Source organism: Nipponia nippon, unplaced genomic scaffold, assembly GCF_047370975.1.
Source record: "Nipponia nippon isolate SJK-2023a ecotype South Korea unplaced genomic scaffold, ASM4737097v1 scaffold_10, whole genome shotgun sequence".
Classification (NCBI taxonomy): Eukaryota; Metazoa; Chordata; class Aves; order Pelecaniformes; family Threskiornithidae; genus Nipponia; species Nipponia nippon.
The window spans coordinates 32,385,551-32,401,361 of record NW_028262291.1 but is presented as its reverse complement, the minus strand read 5'-3'; the positions used below and the strand labels follow the sequence as shown (position 1 = coordinate 32,401,361).

The 15,811-nt window shown below is 37.1% G+C and overlaps 1 protein-coding gene across 19 annotated transcripts in view; it reads left to right on the top strand.

Moving 5' to 3' along the window:
- Positions 1 to 15,811, top strand: part of PCNX1 (pecanex 1) — a 93,052-nt gene that overhangs the window by 15,095 nt on the left and 62,146 nt on the right. For all 19 annotated transcript variants that reach the window (XR_015701982.1, XR_015701981.1, XR_015701980.1 and 16 more), the window contains 4 exons: positions 202 to 307; positions 3,362 to 3,407; positions 4,308 to 4,397; positions 6,042 to 7,742. Coding sequence is in view for 9 of the 19 variants with exons in the window: in XM_087746436.1 (XP_087602562.1) it covers positions 202 to 307; positions 3,362 to 3,407; positions 4,308 to 4,397; positions 6,042 to 7,742 (1,943 nt within the window). In the remaining 10 variants the exon portion in view is untranslated. The remainder of the gene's footprint in view (positions 1 to 201; positions 308 to 3,361; positions 3,408 to 4,307; positions 4,398 to 6,041; positions 7,743 to 15,811) is intronic.

Sequence of the window (15,811 nt, the reverse complement as noted above, 5' to 3'; positions counted from 1 at the left end):
TCCTGTGTCAAATGGGCAGTATTCATCTGAGATGCTGGGATATATTTGAGCCCCTGATATTTGAAAAGGGGAAAAATCGTTTTGAATCTGCACTCAGCATAGACAGACAAACTTCTGTTTGACTGGTAGGTTAATGTTTGTTTGTTTGTTTTTTTCTTTTTCTTTTTTCTTTTCTCCTCTCTTCTTTTATGTTTCTCTCAGTGACCCTGGTGGAGGGATTGAGATGTCAGAGTTCATACGAGAAGCAACTCCCCCTGTTGGCTGTAGTTCACGCAATTCTTATGCTGGGGTAGATCCAAACAGCCAGGTAAGGATTAAAGCTACTGCAGTTGTTGCTTTAGTACTGCTGGCTTTGTAATCTGTAGAGTAATCTTTGCTGATTTTTTTCCTATTATTTTACTTTTTTATGTAATTGTATTAGGATAAACAGCTTAACTTTCTGTATTTCTTAACTGCTTTATTAGGGTGGCATTGCACTCTCCCAGCTGCATAGCTCTTGCTCATCCCATCTTGTGTTCATTTGGGGAATGGCTGGATTTTATAAGGCAACCTACTGTCCCATCAGAAAGTATTCCCTTTTGCTTAGGTAGCTTTCTTCTGAATTAATAAATGAAAATGTCTCAGAGCATCATCAGATAAGTACCAAGACCCACCGTGATGGGCTTCCCTCTTCCTTTTGGTATCAGTGAGCCGTTAGATAGCTCAAGCTGTAACTTCATCCTTATGTTCTAACTTTGTTTTCCTCCCTTACTTTTGTTTGATCTGTCATTTAGATGCTTAATTGGCAAACTACAGTTGTGCTGAATTTGAGGAGGCTTCTGTTAAGTCTTCTTAGAACATACCACTGCTGATTATCTCTTGCAATGCTAAATGGCTTTCTGAAAGTTATTATTCCTGACAGTTCAGACTCTGGAGTCAAAAATGTTAATTTGCTAAAGTACAAAGCAAGATAAACTGGTACAAATGGAAAGACTAAAACTTTTATTTTTGGATGACCTCTGCAAAGTCTTCACTATTTTGACACTTCAACAGGGGTGGGAAGAAAGCAATAAATAGGGGCTGCTGCGCACCAGGTGGAAGTGCTGAAGAACTTGGCTTTATTAGATTTTAATGCAACTTCATTATGCTCTAATTGCACTGGGGAAGTTGTTCTGTTTCCTTATTATGTCTGCTAGATTTAGGCATTCAACTTCCATAGCGCTGCATGTGCTGTTCCTTCTGTTTGGCTCGTGACGTTTAGCCAGCTGTGGCATCTTTTCTTTTACCAACTCTTCATGACAAATAGATTGACTGGCCAGACTGTAAGGTTATGTTGGCAGTGAGCAATGCAGCATCAAATTAAAGATACAGAAGCTATTTTTGAATGAAGTGGAAATCCTTGGTGTGGTATTACAATATCAAGTCCTTCTAATTAGCTTTCTGAGCAAGCAGTATATAATGTAGTGCAGTGTTATGCTAATGTTGGTATTTTATCTGAATAATGCTCAATTATGCAGCATAGATACTCTTAGAGATTTTCTCCTTTGAAGAGAGCAGGTATTCTGTAGTGTTCAAAGGAACAGGAAGCAATGGTCCATGTAGGAAGACAGGATCATGTTTCTTTGATTGGTCTTTCGAAAAAAAACTATTCCAAACATACTCCTAACAGTTGTAATGTTAAAGCATGTGAAGAAGCTCTGTGTTCTTTCCTGTGTGCTTTAATGCTGACAATATAACACAGTTAAAGGAAGTATAGTGTTTAAAATGTGTTTATGCTGACAAAATTAGTGCTCAGTAGTCCCCTGTGATTGAATTTGCAGCTTTAAAAGGGTATGTGAACAGTAAGCACCTGAGTTCTGTTCAGTTTTTTGTGTGAAATAGCTTTCCCATGCTGATGCATTTGCATTCAGCTACAGCATTCAGCAAGGCATGTTACCGAAGGGGAAAAAAGTTGAAACATGGCAAAATGACTAACTAAAAGTATGCATGAGAGTGTAGTAAAGAAAATCCATTAAACAAGCTCTTTCTGCTTTTTTGCATTACACATAGCAAAGCCATTGTTCTTCTGTAGTATGGCTGAATAAAATCTGCATACACCTTCAGATTACCTTAACTTTGTTGTGCTTACAGAGAAGAACTAGTAGAATTATGCTCTCTTTTCCCCAGAGTCATTTGAACTAGGGATTTCTTAAAAACAGCATCGCAATAAGTATACAGTAAAGTCAAACTGCTATAATTTTTATGTATCTTGGGTTCAGATTTTGCCTTTGAGATTTTGCCTTTTGCCTATCTTATTTCTGAGTGGTTTAATTATTTGACACATACATTTTTGTGTGCTATTCGGAGTTCTTTTAGAGAGGTAGTATTGGAAATATTATTGAAGGAAAGACTTAAGTTCTCTTTAGCACCTCTGCAAAATAATCCACTACAGACTACAGGATGTATGTGGAAAGGCAGACTGCAAAACTAAATGGCTAGCTAGTTCTCATATGAAGAGGTATATGCCTGCTGGTTGGCCATTGAACATGGCTGAAAAGCAGATACTATAACTTTGAAGTGTGATAGTAACTAATATCCAAGAATAGATCGAGGAATACTGTCTTTCAGTAACCAGTTTGCTTGCTTTGAGGTAACTGTAATCTGTGTGCTTGGAAACTGTCTTCAAAAGAAAAATTGCATTTGCAGGAATGAGGGGGAGGAAAAAGATACAGTAAAATGGCTAGGTTAAATTGATTTCAGTTTATTCAGCTGCTAGCAAGAATCATCCTGCGATATCCCCTGTTCATGCTGCTGCTACTTTCCACGTACCAACACATAGGTTCTTGTTGTTTACGTGGTCATTAGATCAACTGCCAGACCTGAAAACTAACCCTGGTAAAAATATGTATCTTTTCCAACGGGAGCAGTTTCTGAGTTTAGCTTGTTGTTTACTACGTTGAACAGATAAGTTTTATATTAACATAGCATTTTCTTTAAGCATTTTAGGCAACCGTGATGACTGCATTAAACATTCAGCTTTACAACAGCAGTTATTAGTGCACCACCACACTAGCAGTTTGTTTCTACATTAAGTATTTTCAAAGAATTCCTAGATTAGAAACTGTTTTTAAAATCAGCACAGTAAAATCTCCAAGTACATTGGCTATAAAGCAGAATAATGCAGTGATATAGTTGGATGCATAATTAAATGCCTTGTCATCTCTGTTTGCAGTGGAAACATTCTGAGTCAGAAAGGGTTTTACAGCACTGTGCTGTTGGAGGCTTTTGTGCCTTTGAAAATCTCTCCTAGGTGTACAGGCAAATGCATGCATTGCAATAGTAGGAAACAGCAGTTGGGTGATTCCTGAAAGTTTACAGCTTTTTACATAATCCCTGTTTCTAGGTTGGATCTGGGTTATCTCGTCTGGGAACAGCAGCAACCATCAAAGGTGAGATTTTTGGCTACTTCTTAAAATTACCTTGCAGTAGCACTTCAAATGACTATTGTTTACTATGTTGTTTCCAAATACTGTCTATCTTGTTCATCTTCAAAACTTTTATGTGAGCTAAGTACAGCATTTACTAATGGGAAGAAATCTTCCTTGGAGTTGCAAATTATGTGCCTAAAACACGGAGAGAAAATCCTGGAATCCATGCTCTGTTTTCCATGTAACAACAGGTTTTTCTTTTGCTTGTAAATGCAGAGCCAAGGGTTTGGTTTGAGTGGACTTTTCTCTACTGTTTTGAGTTCTGTGCAACCAGTCTCCCTTCTGGTATTGTATTTCAATGACTTGATGATTTCTGGTTGCTTGGCAACTAGCAAAAGTATTGTCCAGGACAACCCTTCTGAACTGCTCTGAGACAAAAAGATAAATTATTTGTAATATGCAAAGTTGCTATCTTGTAAATTTAAGCCAGTAATAAAACAAAAGAAAATGAGATGTGAATTTTTGCCACCTTCCTGATTTTTTCCTTACCTTTTTATCTTTACAAGTATTTTGTTACAGTCTACCCCTCATTTTTATTGTCAACCATGCAAAAAGGAATATTCAAATAGGTATAATCTTTATTTCCCTTGAGTTCTGTGTAAGATACTTTTCCAGTTCTTCATGGAAGATTTGTGTAGTTGAATGAAAACTTTTATATACAAAATAAAAGAAATAGAATAGACAATACTTATCTCTAAAAGACAAGAGAAATCTTGTGTTACTTGTAGTTATTGTTATTTACCTGCAAATGAAGAAATAAAAGCAAGAGTCTTTTTATGACAGGTGAGAAATCTGCAGTGTATGTAGATGTATGTGTTAATACTTTGAGCACTAGTACTGTCTTCTTCTTAAAATTCACAGGAGATACTGACACTGCCAAGACCTCTGATGATATCAGTTTAAGTCTTGGCCAGAGTTCTAGCCTATGTAAAGAAGGGAGTGAAGAACAAGGTAAAATTTCTTCTTCTTGCATATTAAACATGGTATTTTGTTACCAAAGACCCTTTGCTTAACATGCTAAATAAATGCATGCAATTTGTTGATAAGACTCTAAGAAAGGGTATCTTAAAGTAATTAAGAAAGGAAACAGAGAGCTTCAAGTTCCTGGGATGCACAGCTCGAATACTTTTAACTTTGGCTACATGTTTCTTGTTCTGGCATCTTCCAGCAGGTAATAAATATTTACTGTGTTCTCTGTCTCCTCGCTGCTGAAAGATGGCTAGCTTACGTGTCTCTAGACAATCTCTCTCATACAGCAAGTGGCCTGGGATTCATGGACTTAATTGTAGAATAACTTGCTTTGCTTTCCAGTACAGCCAAATTAATGTTTTTTAAATTGGGCTTGCTTTTCTGTAAAGTAAATAATCCTGCACAGAGTTCTGTGTTTCTGAAGCTATAGATTGCTTCCAATATGCAAGCTATCCGAGTTTTGTAATTGTTTTTTCCCAGTATGGAAGGAAACTGCTAGCTTGTATTCTTCAGTTGTCCAGTTTTGTTTCAGATCTCATTTTTCATTTAGCTTTATTGCCAGGAAAAAATCTGCTCAGACTAAAACAGAGCATAAAACTGTAGGGAAATCTTTTGTTTGCCGATTTTAAAATACCTGGCGATTAGCACGAAGTTAACTCTCGGAATGCTATAGTTCATTTCGGCCAATCTAACCAGACTGATGGGTTCCTTTTGGTCGTTACTGTGTGATTCAGTGTAGAAAGTATGTTTAAAAGAGAGGATTGCAGGTGGTTTTGCAGTTGTAGTAGGCAGCAGGGTTCTACTACTTTCAGCTGAGTAACAGAACTGTTTGTGAAGTTACACATGTGCAAATACGCTCTACAAAAATGTAGCAATTGTAGTAACTTAACTTGGCTTCCCGATCTTCTACTTTTAGTAGCTTTCCAAAATGGAAAGTAGCCTGACGTGCAGTACTACCTGCAGGTGGACACTTTTACAGGAGATGGCTTGTGACGGATGACAGAAACAATTGTTCTGAGCAAGAGCTGACAGCAAATCCTCATGATTTGCTTTAATAGCACCAGTTTTAGAGGTAGTAAAACTCAATAACTTTGTAGGGAGCTTCATTATAGTACTAATGGACCTGTGCCAGTGCCTGCATCCTTGCTAACTGTGAGCTTACTTGGTATCTGGTAGGAAAGGTGATTTTTGTTGGGTTTTTTGTGACTTCAAAGTTAATGGGGTTTACTCTGTTTTCTTTAATAATTTTAAAGTTTATGTGAAACAAACAGTGTACTGCATGTAGGAAATAAAACAAAAGGCAGGGTACCCTTTTATGATTAAGAAACTTTGGGATACATAAAAACATTGTCTGAGACACACGAGCAATAGAGGAGTGTGGGGAGTTGTCAGAATTGTGTTGTCTTTTACTAGCTGCTAAGAATAAGCTGGTGTTGATGGTTTCGTTTTTATTTTAAAAAAAAAAGTCTGTCAGGTTTGCCCAGATGCTTACCTTTTAAATGGTAATGTGATGCATAGTACTTGCAAATGGATTTGTCAGTTTATTTACTTTATCTAATACAAACAAGCAGTTGTAAAGCAGATTGTATAACTTACACGAATATTTTTAAATATGTACTTAAACAGATTTGGCAACTGATCGGAAGCTTTTTCGTCTGGTGTCAAATGACTCGTTTGTCTCCATCCAACCTTCGTTATCCTCTGGACAGGATTTGCCAAGAGACAACAGTGACAAAGTGTGCCTCTCGAACAACCAGCTTGCGGACCAGTCTAAAACCAGTGCATGTGACACAGAAGTAGCTTCGCTTGTAACTCTGCATTCTCACTCCTATAGGAAGGATCATAGACCACGAGGTGTACCAAGGACTTCTAGCTCTGCTGTTGCTTTTCCAGATGCTTCACTAAATGACTTCCCTCTCTATCAACAAAGACGAGGACTAGATCCTGTCAGTGAGTTAGAAGCTTCCAAGCCCCCTTCTGGATCCAGAGAGTCCTTGGCTGAGAACTCTTGCATTTCAGGAGTTTTTCAATTAGATGACATTCTGAAAAGTAGCAGCCCTCAACCATTGGCTAAGAGTGGGAAGAGCAAATCCTTGAAAGCAGACAAAAGTGTGGACAGTCTGAGAAGCCTGAGTACTAGAAGCAGTGGTTCAACAGAAAGCTACTGCAGTGGGACTGACCGTGACACTAACAGTACCATCAGTAGCTATAAAAGTGAACACACTAGCTCAACACATATAGAAAGTGTGTTGTCAGAGCACGAGGAGGAGTCTCCTAAAGAAGAGAAACAGGATGGTAAGAAAAAGGACTGTGGTGTTGACTCGGAGGATGACAGTAGTTCTACTACTGACAAAAGGACTAGTAGCGAAAGGACTGCTGTGGAAGTGAGCAGTAACAGTGGTGTTCAAGAGGTAAAGGGTTCTAATGCCTCTGATGAGATGCACAGTCAGAAAGGTCTTGGTGCCTCTGCTTCGGAAGAGGCCAATAAGAACCCACATGCCAATGAATTGACCACACAAGCTGACAGGCCGCCTGGGAAGGCTGCTGAACAAAGAGATGAGCAGAGTGAGAAACTAGCTGTGTTAGTAGATTCAAGAGCTTCTAAAGAAACGAGTGGAAAACAAAAAGAAGGAGATGTTCGACCAAAATCTTCTAGTTTAATACATCGAACAGCCTCTACCCACAAGTCCAGCCGGAGAAGGACAGGAAAAAAGCGGGCTAGTAGTTTTGATTCAAGTCGGCACAGGGAATATGTTTCCTTCCGAGGTGTATCTGGTACTAAACCTCACAGTGCTGTGTTTTGTCACGATGAGGACTCCAGTGATCAAAGTGACTTGAGCAGGACATCAAGTATGCAGTCAGCTCACCAGTTCAGCAGCGATAGCTCTTCCAGCACCACCTCCCATTCATGCCAGTCTCCTGAGGGAAAGTACAGTGCTCTAAAGACCAAATACGTTTCTAAAGAACGTGGGGGCACAGACCCTGAAAATGCTCACAAAACCCATGTAAGCTCTGAAGGAATTAGCAAAAAACGATCTACACGCCGGACTTCTAGCACAAACAGTGCCAAGAATCGTGCCAGAGTATTAAGCCTGGACAGTGGTACTGTAGCTTGTTTAAATGACCCAAATAGTTTAATGGCACCAGGTAATATAAAACAGTTAACCACTTCAAAATCTGATTTGGAAGCCAAAGAAGGAGAGGTGCTAGATGAGCTATCTCTGTTGGGAAGGGCTTCGCACTTAGAGTCAGTCACTCGATCTAGGAATAGCTTACCAAGCCAGGCTACGTTTCCTGAAGGGGAAGAGCAAGAATCAGCAAGTGGAGGTAAGTAAATGACCTGTCAGAAGTATCTTGCCATATTTTGTTAACGAGTCTGGTATCTATGAGTGAAGTTACAACTATACTTAAGCATCTTCCTGTTTCTTTGTTCTGAGTAGTAAAACTGACAAAGCATTTCCTTCATAATCTCTTGGAAGATCTACAGAAATGGGAGTTGAATTCAAACAAATGTTATGAAATCTATAGGTGGAGGTATTACGGGTTTGTAACTGACAGTCTTTGCTAACCAGATCTATATCTTAAAAGTATTATTTGATTGAATCAGACCTGCTCCATTGTATTACTCAAACTTCAAATTATGTGTGCTATTTTAAAAGTTAACAATAAAAGTTAACAATATTTTTGATTGAAAGATTGTGCAGTTTAGAAAATTGAGAACATGGAAGTGATTGTTTGAAGTTACTGCTGCCTCTTAGATGAACTCTTTGGCATGGCTTGAGGTGGTATTAAAAAAAACAAAAAACAAAAAAAAAAAAACCACAAACCCAAAACCCCACAACCCTTACCATGCTGCCTTGAATTGTGCATTCTTATGATGGTCTAGTTACTAAGCTGAATTCTCCTAGGCATTTGATTTTGCTTAGCCTTGCCATTGTTGGCTAGACAGTGGTGTTTACTTTGGGTTTTTTTTGTGTTTTTCTTTTTTTTTTTTTTTTTTTTTTTTTTTTTTGTCCCCATTATGAGAACACAATAACCTTACTGTGCTGGAGAGAAGAATGTAGTTTCCTCTTGCTTTCTATAACTATTGCTCTGCCTGGTGTAATGTGAGTACTAAGCTAAGCTTACCTGTAGTAGCTGGTATTAATATAGATTAATAGGGGCATTTAAAAAAATTTTTTGGACCTCTTAATAGTTTTTTTGTTTATCACTTGTTATGTCATTTCAGTCTCTCTTCTTGGTTAGCCATATTGACTGCCTTAACTGGAAGGCTTTTTGTGTCATGGAAGATAAGTGGGTTTGAAATACGTTTTCAGAGCAGTATGGGATTGCTAATTACTTCAGTCTGACTTTTGGGATTGTTTGAGGGGAATATCTACCAGATAATCTGGATCTTGTTAGCTAAGCATGCAAATGCTTCATAAAATTGTATTTCAGACCAAGACATAGATATTTTTAAGAAATTGTAGCAGATTTACTGTCCTGGTTACTTAGACTGCCTAAGCAAAGTATAGTGACTCTTCCATCTTAAAAGGAGAAACTTCCAGCTCACAGTGAGATGAGATATAACCAAATGTTTTGGTTTTGTTTGGTTGGTTTTTTGGGTTTTTTGTTTGTTTTCCCCCTGACACTGACATAAGAGCAAACTCTAAAAATCAGTACAATTAATTTCTGGTGAAAAAGTGTGATACACTGAAGTTCAGCTGTGTATTGATTACTGATCAAATTTGACCGGTTTACAATTAGCTCAAACCCATTTAGATGTCTTCACTTGAAAAAAAAAAAAAAAAAAAAATTGGCATGTATTGGTACTTTCTGTCTTTCTGGTATTCCTAGTAACAGAGTTCTGCAGCAGCTTTAATGAGAGAGTCCAGGTTGCTCTTTTAGTACTAACTCTGCAAGCTAAACACTTAATGCACATTCTTATTGTGCTTGTTAAAGAGACAGCTCTTCTTTAGGTCTACTGAGAGTAATTTGACTAATAAAAGGTCTGCTTTATGTATTTACAGTTTTGACTGTATGTTCTCCTTAGCACAAGATTTAATTTCATTTTGGTTTGTGTTACTACAGCTTAAAACTGTTAAAGTTCTCTCCTTATATGCGAAGGATTAATATACCTTACCTTACCTTACAGAACATGTTAGACTTTATATGCACTCACCAGTCATCAGTTGTCTGAAGTAATCAGTGCATGACTGATCGCCGTATATTGCCAAATATTTTGATTGCTCTTTTAAAGAGTGAAATGGTGGGGAAGACCAACCCTAACACATTTAGAAGCAGTCTTCAAGTTACAAATCTGTAGCGGGTTAAGCAGGGAAGTCTTGCTGTCATTCTCACCGGACTATTCTCTTCAGTTTCCTCTTTTTGAATTTTGTTTAGATAATGGTAATTTTGAAGTTGTTAGTATTTTTAATAAATGGCAAGTGCTTGCTATGGGTTTCAGGCTGACTTTAAGAAGCAATGTGGATTCAGGTTCTCCAGATTTGATGACGACATATGATTAATAACACTTGCTGTATCTTATGTTTCTTATTACCAATAGAACAGGAAATATTTCCTTTATGATTGTGAGAAATGAATGTCATTTTGCTTTTTTTTTTGAAAACAGAACAAAAATATCACTTTTTCTTTAGCGTTACTTAAATATTTATGCAGTCATGTCTAGCATCAAGCCAGCAATTGTTTTTAATTTATCTGTTCATGATCAATCCGAGTAATTCATTCGTGTTGTCCTTTGTTTCTACTAGTTTTTCTTTTGTGGGTTTTTTGGTTTTGTTTTCCAAATTTATAGCTTATATTACAAGTTTTGTAACAGCTGTGCATTTGATTGTGGCTTTCTTCTTTGGGCTTACCTGTGACTAATAGTAATCAGAGAAAATGTTTTAACTCTTTGTTGCTTTGTATTCAGTATTTTCCACTAATGAGTTGTCTTCAGCTTTTGGGAATGTTTTTAAAGACATGCACGTGTAATACACATACACACATCTGATGTGTAGTTACATAGAAACTATTTGAGAAAATTAAGAAGTTATTTTATTTACATGTAGTAGATGAATTACAGAATAAACTTGGTTTGGGTTGCATAAAATCAGAGGATATTGGTTGGATGGGACTTTTAGAGGTTGTCTGGTCCAGCCTCCTGCTGAAAGAGTTATTTTATGATTTTATATAAATATCTCTTAATTTCTGTGATTGCTTATGATCACTTTCTGAAACAAATAATGCATGCTGGGTAACCAGAAGACTGATGTTAATACTGACTCCTCTTTTTCAGTCAGCAGCTTTCAGTTCCTGTTTTTCAAATATGACTTAAATCAGTAGTTATAACTTAATTTTATCTTTAAGTCTTTAGGGAGTAAACCAAAAAGTACATTCTTACTTGTTTGTACAACTGCTAAAATGTGTTTCGTAATGTATATGGCCTTTAATAATCTTTTACTAAGCAGGATGCTATACGAACTTGTACATATTTTACTTCAGCAGATACAACTTAGCAGTTTCATTTCTATCTTGTTATGCCAGGAAATGGTGAATGACTCACTTTTTACAAGATAATGTGTTCATTTGACTAGAAATCACAGTTCATTAAAATGCAGACAAACAACATGTGGAAATTCTGTAATTAAATACACTTGGTGGACGCATAACAAAAAAATGGAAGATGTCTTGCTACTCAGCATCAAAAAGTAGCTAGTGAATTGATGGGTTATGGGTTAGATGAAGTTGTTTAGATGTCTAAAAGTTTCCCTAGATGTCTAGTGATATTTTGGAAATACCACTTTGATACTCTCCTATGCGTGGTTACTGTCAGATGTTTGCTGTTTCTGGGTTGCTGTTTGTGAAGATTTAAAGAACCAACACAATGCTGTATGCGATACAGTGATGTTTTGTAAAACTTGAGCTGACCCGAAAAGTCAAGTGTTCTCCCCCAGCTTTATATTAACTGTAAAAGATGCACCCTTTAAGTTGCTACTGTCTTTTACAGCTTGCTGTAATTTAAGATTGATTGATTTATTTATTTACGTTAAGTTCTTGAGTTACATACCCTTTTGTAAATGAAACTGCATGTAATGTAATGCATTTTTCCTTCTGTGCATTGCATAACGATATCAAAGCAACAGCTCATACTGTTCTTTTGCGTTTTGTGGTCTTCACTACATCTCTACAGGCAGGCAAAATAGGATTTTGTGAGCTTGGATTAGGATCTTGCATTTCATATGGTGTATGGAAACCTCTTCATTTTTTCAGTCTGTGTGTATTTGTACATATACGCTTAATGTATCTGCCTGTAATCATTAGTATACTCTCCAAAGTTAAAAGTACAATTCAGTTCTCTGCTATGTAGCCAATGTTCACGTCAGCTGTTATCAATATATCACTTTTTTCCTGCTGTGCTTGTGTTGCATGTGGTTGATGGTCATTACTTATTTTGCCTGTGTTGTAGAGCTGTTCCGTGCTTCTGATGGCTTTAGTTTGATATGTTTGCTGCAGGTGGAATTAATACAGTTACAGGAGATGGGGCTTCTGGTCTGTTTTCTGGGAGTCTATCAGTTCACATTCAGACTGCTAAACCAGACAGTTTTGTATGAGAAATCAAACTCTGGAAGAGTTTAGACATGGTAGAAACTGAAAAACGTGTGAAGTTACTGTAATCTGGTTGTGTGTATGTTAACTCTCTCTATTCATGTGTTCAGCAGGACCCCTCCTGTGACTGGATCAGATTAAGCAGATTAGCCTGTAGAAAGGGCTCTCTTCCATATGACATTCTTTATTGGAACCAAAAGACTGTATTCCATTACTTGATTTTTAGATGTCAACTAGCAGTGTCATAATGTACGCAGCATTTGGTTCAAGCATGACATAGAAATTTTTAATGTTAGCCCTTCCTAATATCTGACTTTGAAAGTATAATGTTGTTCTGTCACAGCTTTTGTGTGTAAAGGTTGAGTTTTACAGAATTACCTCTGATTTTGGATATCTTGTCATATAGGTAGAGGTGAGATATTGCCTTTCAACGCTTAAAGATGTAGACAGCATTAGGAGTGATGTGCAAGGCTGAAATGGAATTCTGCAGTTCTGGAATTTAACAATGAAGTAATACTTGGAATGAATCTTGAATCTACTAATTGCTAATCACTACCTACTAAAGCAAAATGCAGGTTTAGTACATTGTGTGGGGACTCAGTCCTGCCTGTTTTGTCCCCTTTCTAGTATTTATGAATAATATAGGGGCTTTCATTAGACGACTTACGACCGAAATAACTGCCATCTTTCTGATACTCTGTGGTTCCATAAAGGTGGTGATGGGGAACAAACAAACAAACAAAAACCTCAGGTTTTGTCCATCTCGCAGCAGTGGCTCTTGAGAGCTGGGAATGTGTGTAATTGCTTGGCAGAAGCCCTGAGTACTGCTGGAAGAGGCTTCCTGTTACTTCGTAGAAACACGCTCCCTTAGTGTGTCATTTACAGAGTAGTAGATATTCTACCTAAAGTTCTGCAGGGCTGCATAAGAGAAATGCGGGATACTTGATGAGAAATGCGGGATACTTGATGAGAAATGCATGCCACAGCATTACAGCATATACCAAAAGTTAAAAATTAAGCAAAATGCATTTCATATAATTTTTTTGTTTGTTTTTCCCTGGGAATACTATTTATAAAATTTGACCCTGGTTAAATTCTATCAAGCCTCCCAAAGAAACCAGAAGTAGTAGTTCTTCTAAAATACTTTGCATTGCTGCAGGAGTGAGTTATTTAAATGTCTTAGATGGGTAGTGTTTGTGCAACTACTTCTCGCAATAATTTTTTTGATTGGGAAAGAATGGTTCAGTTTTGTTGACAAGTAGCATGTGTTGTTCGTAAATTTGCCAAGTATTAAACAGGAGTTGAATAAGAATTTTGGATACTTGGTATATACGAAGGTGCATCTACTAACTTAAGTTTATAAGCCCCTTTTTTCATGCTCCTTTGTAAATGTACCTGGATTTATTGTTATGCATACAGCCGAGAAAGTTCTGAGCACTCTCCGAACTGTAATGCAAGTGCTCACATTGCTGCCAGATGTAGCTATGAAAGATAATTCCAGGATATATCAGAGTTGGCTACTAATTAACGTTTGGTGTTAGAGTCAATAGAAGGCCATTCAAAGCAAGCATGGCTTTCTGTGTATGATGTACTAATATAGAATACCCCTTATGCTGGAAAGGCTCTGTGTTCTAAAGACTTAAAACATCTTTTCGTTAAGGTGAATAAATCCAAATACAAAGTCAGAATTAAGTTTCATAAAGATTAATGTAGGTTATGAACATTTGTCTGCTGCGTGAACATACTACTAGCTATTGATATACAAATCCCTGGATGTAGGGACTATATTGGGCAGGGGATCAGATTACGTCATAGCTTTAGCTCTTCGACCCCAAGTCCATCAATATTATATTCAAGAAGTCTGTGTGAGTAACGCCTGATGTTTTTAGAGGTGGAATAATTCAAGTGGGAAGTACAGTGAGGTAGAATAACTGAGACTCCTAGTTTTATCTTTGGCATCAGTATAGAAATTTGTCTGTCAAGCTGGTCTGTAAAAATGTTTGCTTCAGAACTCAAAACAGATGGTTTCATTGTCCTGGTTATTCCCTGCTTGACTGTGTTCCGCTTTTCAGATTGTTGTAGTGACTGGTTTGACGTAATTGTAAATATTCCTCCGGCCTAGTCTCAAACTTGTTTTTTTCGTACATTCAACCACAACACTGAAGTCTTGGGCTTTACTTCCTTTGTTTCTCTTTCCATTTTTTTTTTCTTTTTGTGACAAGCTTTCCTTCTTAAATTGTGTGTTGTTTTCCTCTGCCCTATTTTCTACCAAAAGTTTATAGCTTAGAGATGTCCCTCTGTTCTTCATTGTTTCTCTTTTGCTGCCCACATCTCCATTCTTCAGAAATTGGCATTAGTGATATTTTTCATTAGATGTCCACAGTAAGTTATAATACTATAAGCCAATACTTTGCTTTTTCATCAAAGAAGTATAAGAAATCCCTGCAATTGTAGGTCTTCTAATGGTGCATAATCCATGGTGATTAATAACTGTATACTGAAGATAGGGACTGAACGGACTCCTTTCTACTTGGATATCATACAAGTATGGTTTTTAAAAGAGCATTAGGGCACATGACAATAGACTACAAATGCCTCAACCATGAGGAGAGTAGTGGTGTTAACCCATAAATGCATGTGAGAAGTGTGGCTTTTCTCAGGTTTTGAACGCAAATGAGATATAGATGCTCAATACAGAAGAGCAAAATTTCAGCTATTTGGTTTGGCAAAGTATGTTCAGTGTTACAAGACAGAGTTCATTGCTTATGTGAATGCATGAGCCATAAAGTATTCATTTCAGCTCTCACTGAGAATTTCTAGGCTTGGTCATTACAAGTGGTTGAAAATAGACCACAATTTCCCATTTGCTAGGGAGAAAAATGGCATGTCCAAGCATCTCTTAGGTTCCGTGCACATGTTTAACCACACTTAACCTGACTCACGTTCAAAACCATCTAAACTTCAAGTGATGTTTGTTTTGTTGTTTTTTTTTTTTCTTTCCTGAGAAGAGTGAGGGACACTGTTTCCATTGTGCGTAGGTTTTTTGGTTTTTTTGTTGTCTTTCCAGTCAGACTGAAGTTTGCAATTTTTATCCTGAGAACTCTGTGGTTTTCCACATGGATGCTTTACCTCTGTATTACCTTCATACCATATCTTTCCAGGAATCTTCTTGGGAAGAATTTATCTGTGTTTCAGAATTTATCTGAGGCACTGGGGTTTAGCATTTCTGCCTAGCAAAAATGAAATGGGACTTGTTGATGCAATAAAACTTGGAAATTCTGCTTTTTCATCTCATGCTTCTTCAGTTTCCATTTTCTAAGTTTGGGTTAGAAGCAGTGGTACATACCTGCAGGGTGATGTTGTAAATGTTTTGGCTTGTATGTGTAAATGTTCCTGTTTAAAGAAAATATTTGCATTTTGTATTTCTTAAAGCTGTTTGTATTGTACAACAATTGTATAATTGTAGTGTAAAACTTTGAGTCTTCAGTTCTGTTCAAAATTTTGATGAACTACAGAGGTTTAAATCAAAAACACTTGTGTAGTATAGAAAGAGAAGTTTTGGAAAGGCATAACCTGCAGGCAGGGTAGTTCAACCTGTGTTCAGATACTCCCAGCTGTTTGGCAAAGGGAAATTCTAGTTGTTCTAGAATTTTCTCTACAATAAATTTTAGTCCTTTTATTGGGAAAGTATCATTCCAAATGTATGATGACAAAATTATATCCGTGTGACTTTCTAAGTGTGTAACTGCTAATTTGGCTTTTTTCCCCAATCAGAAGTGTAATGAAAGAAAAAAAAAAAGGATGACTTT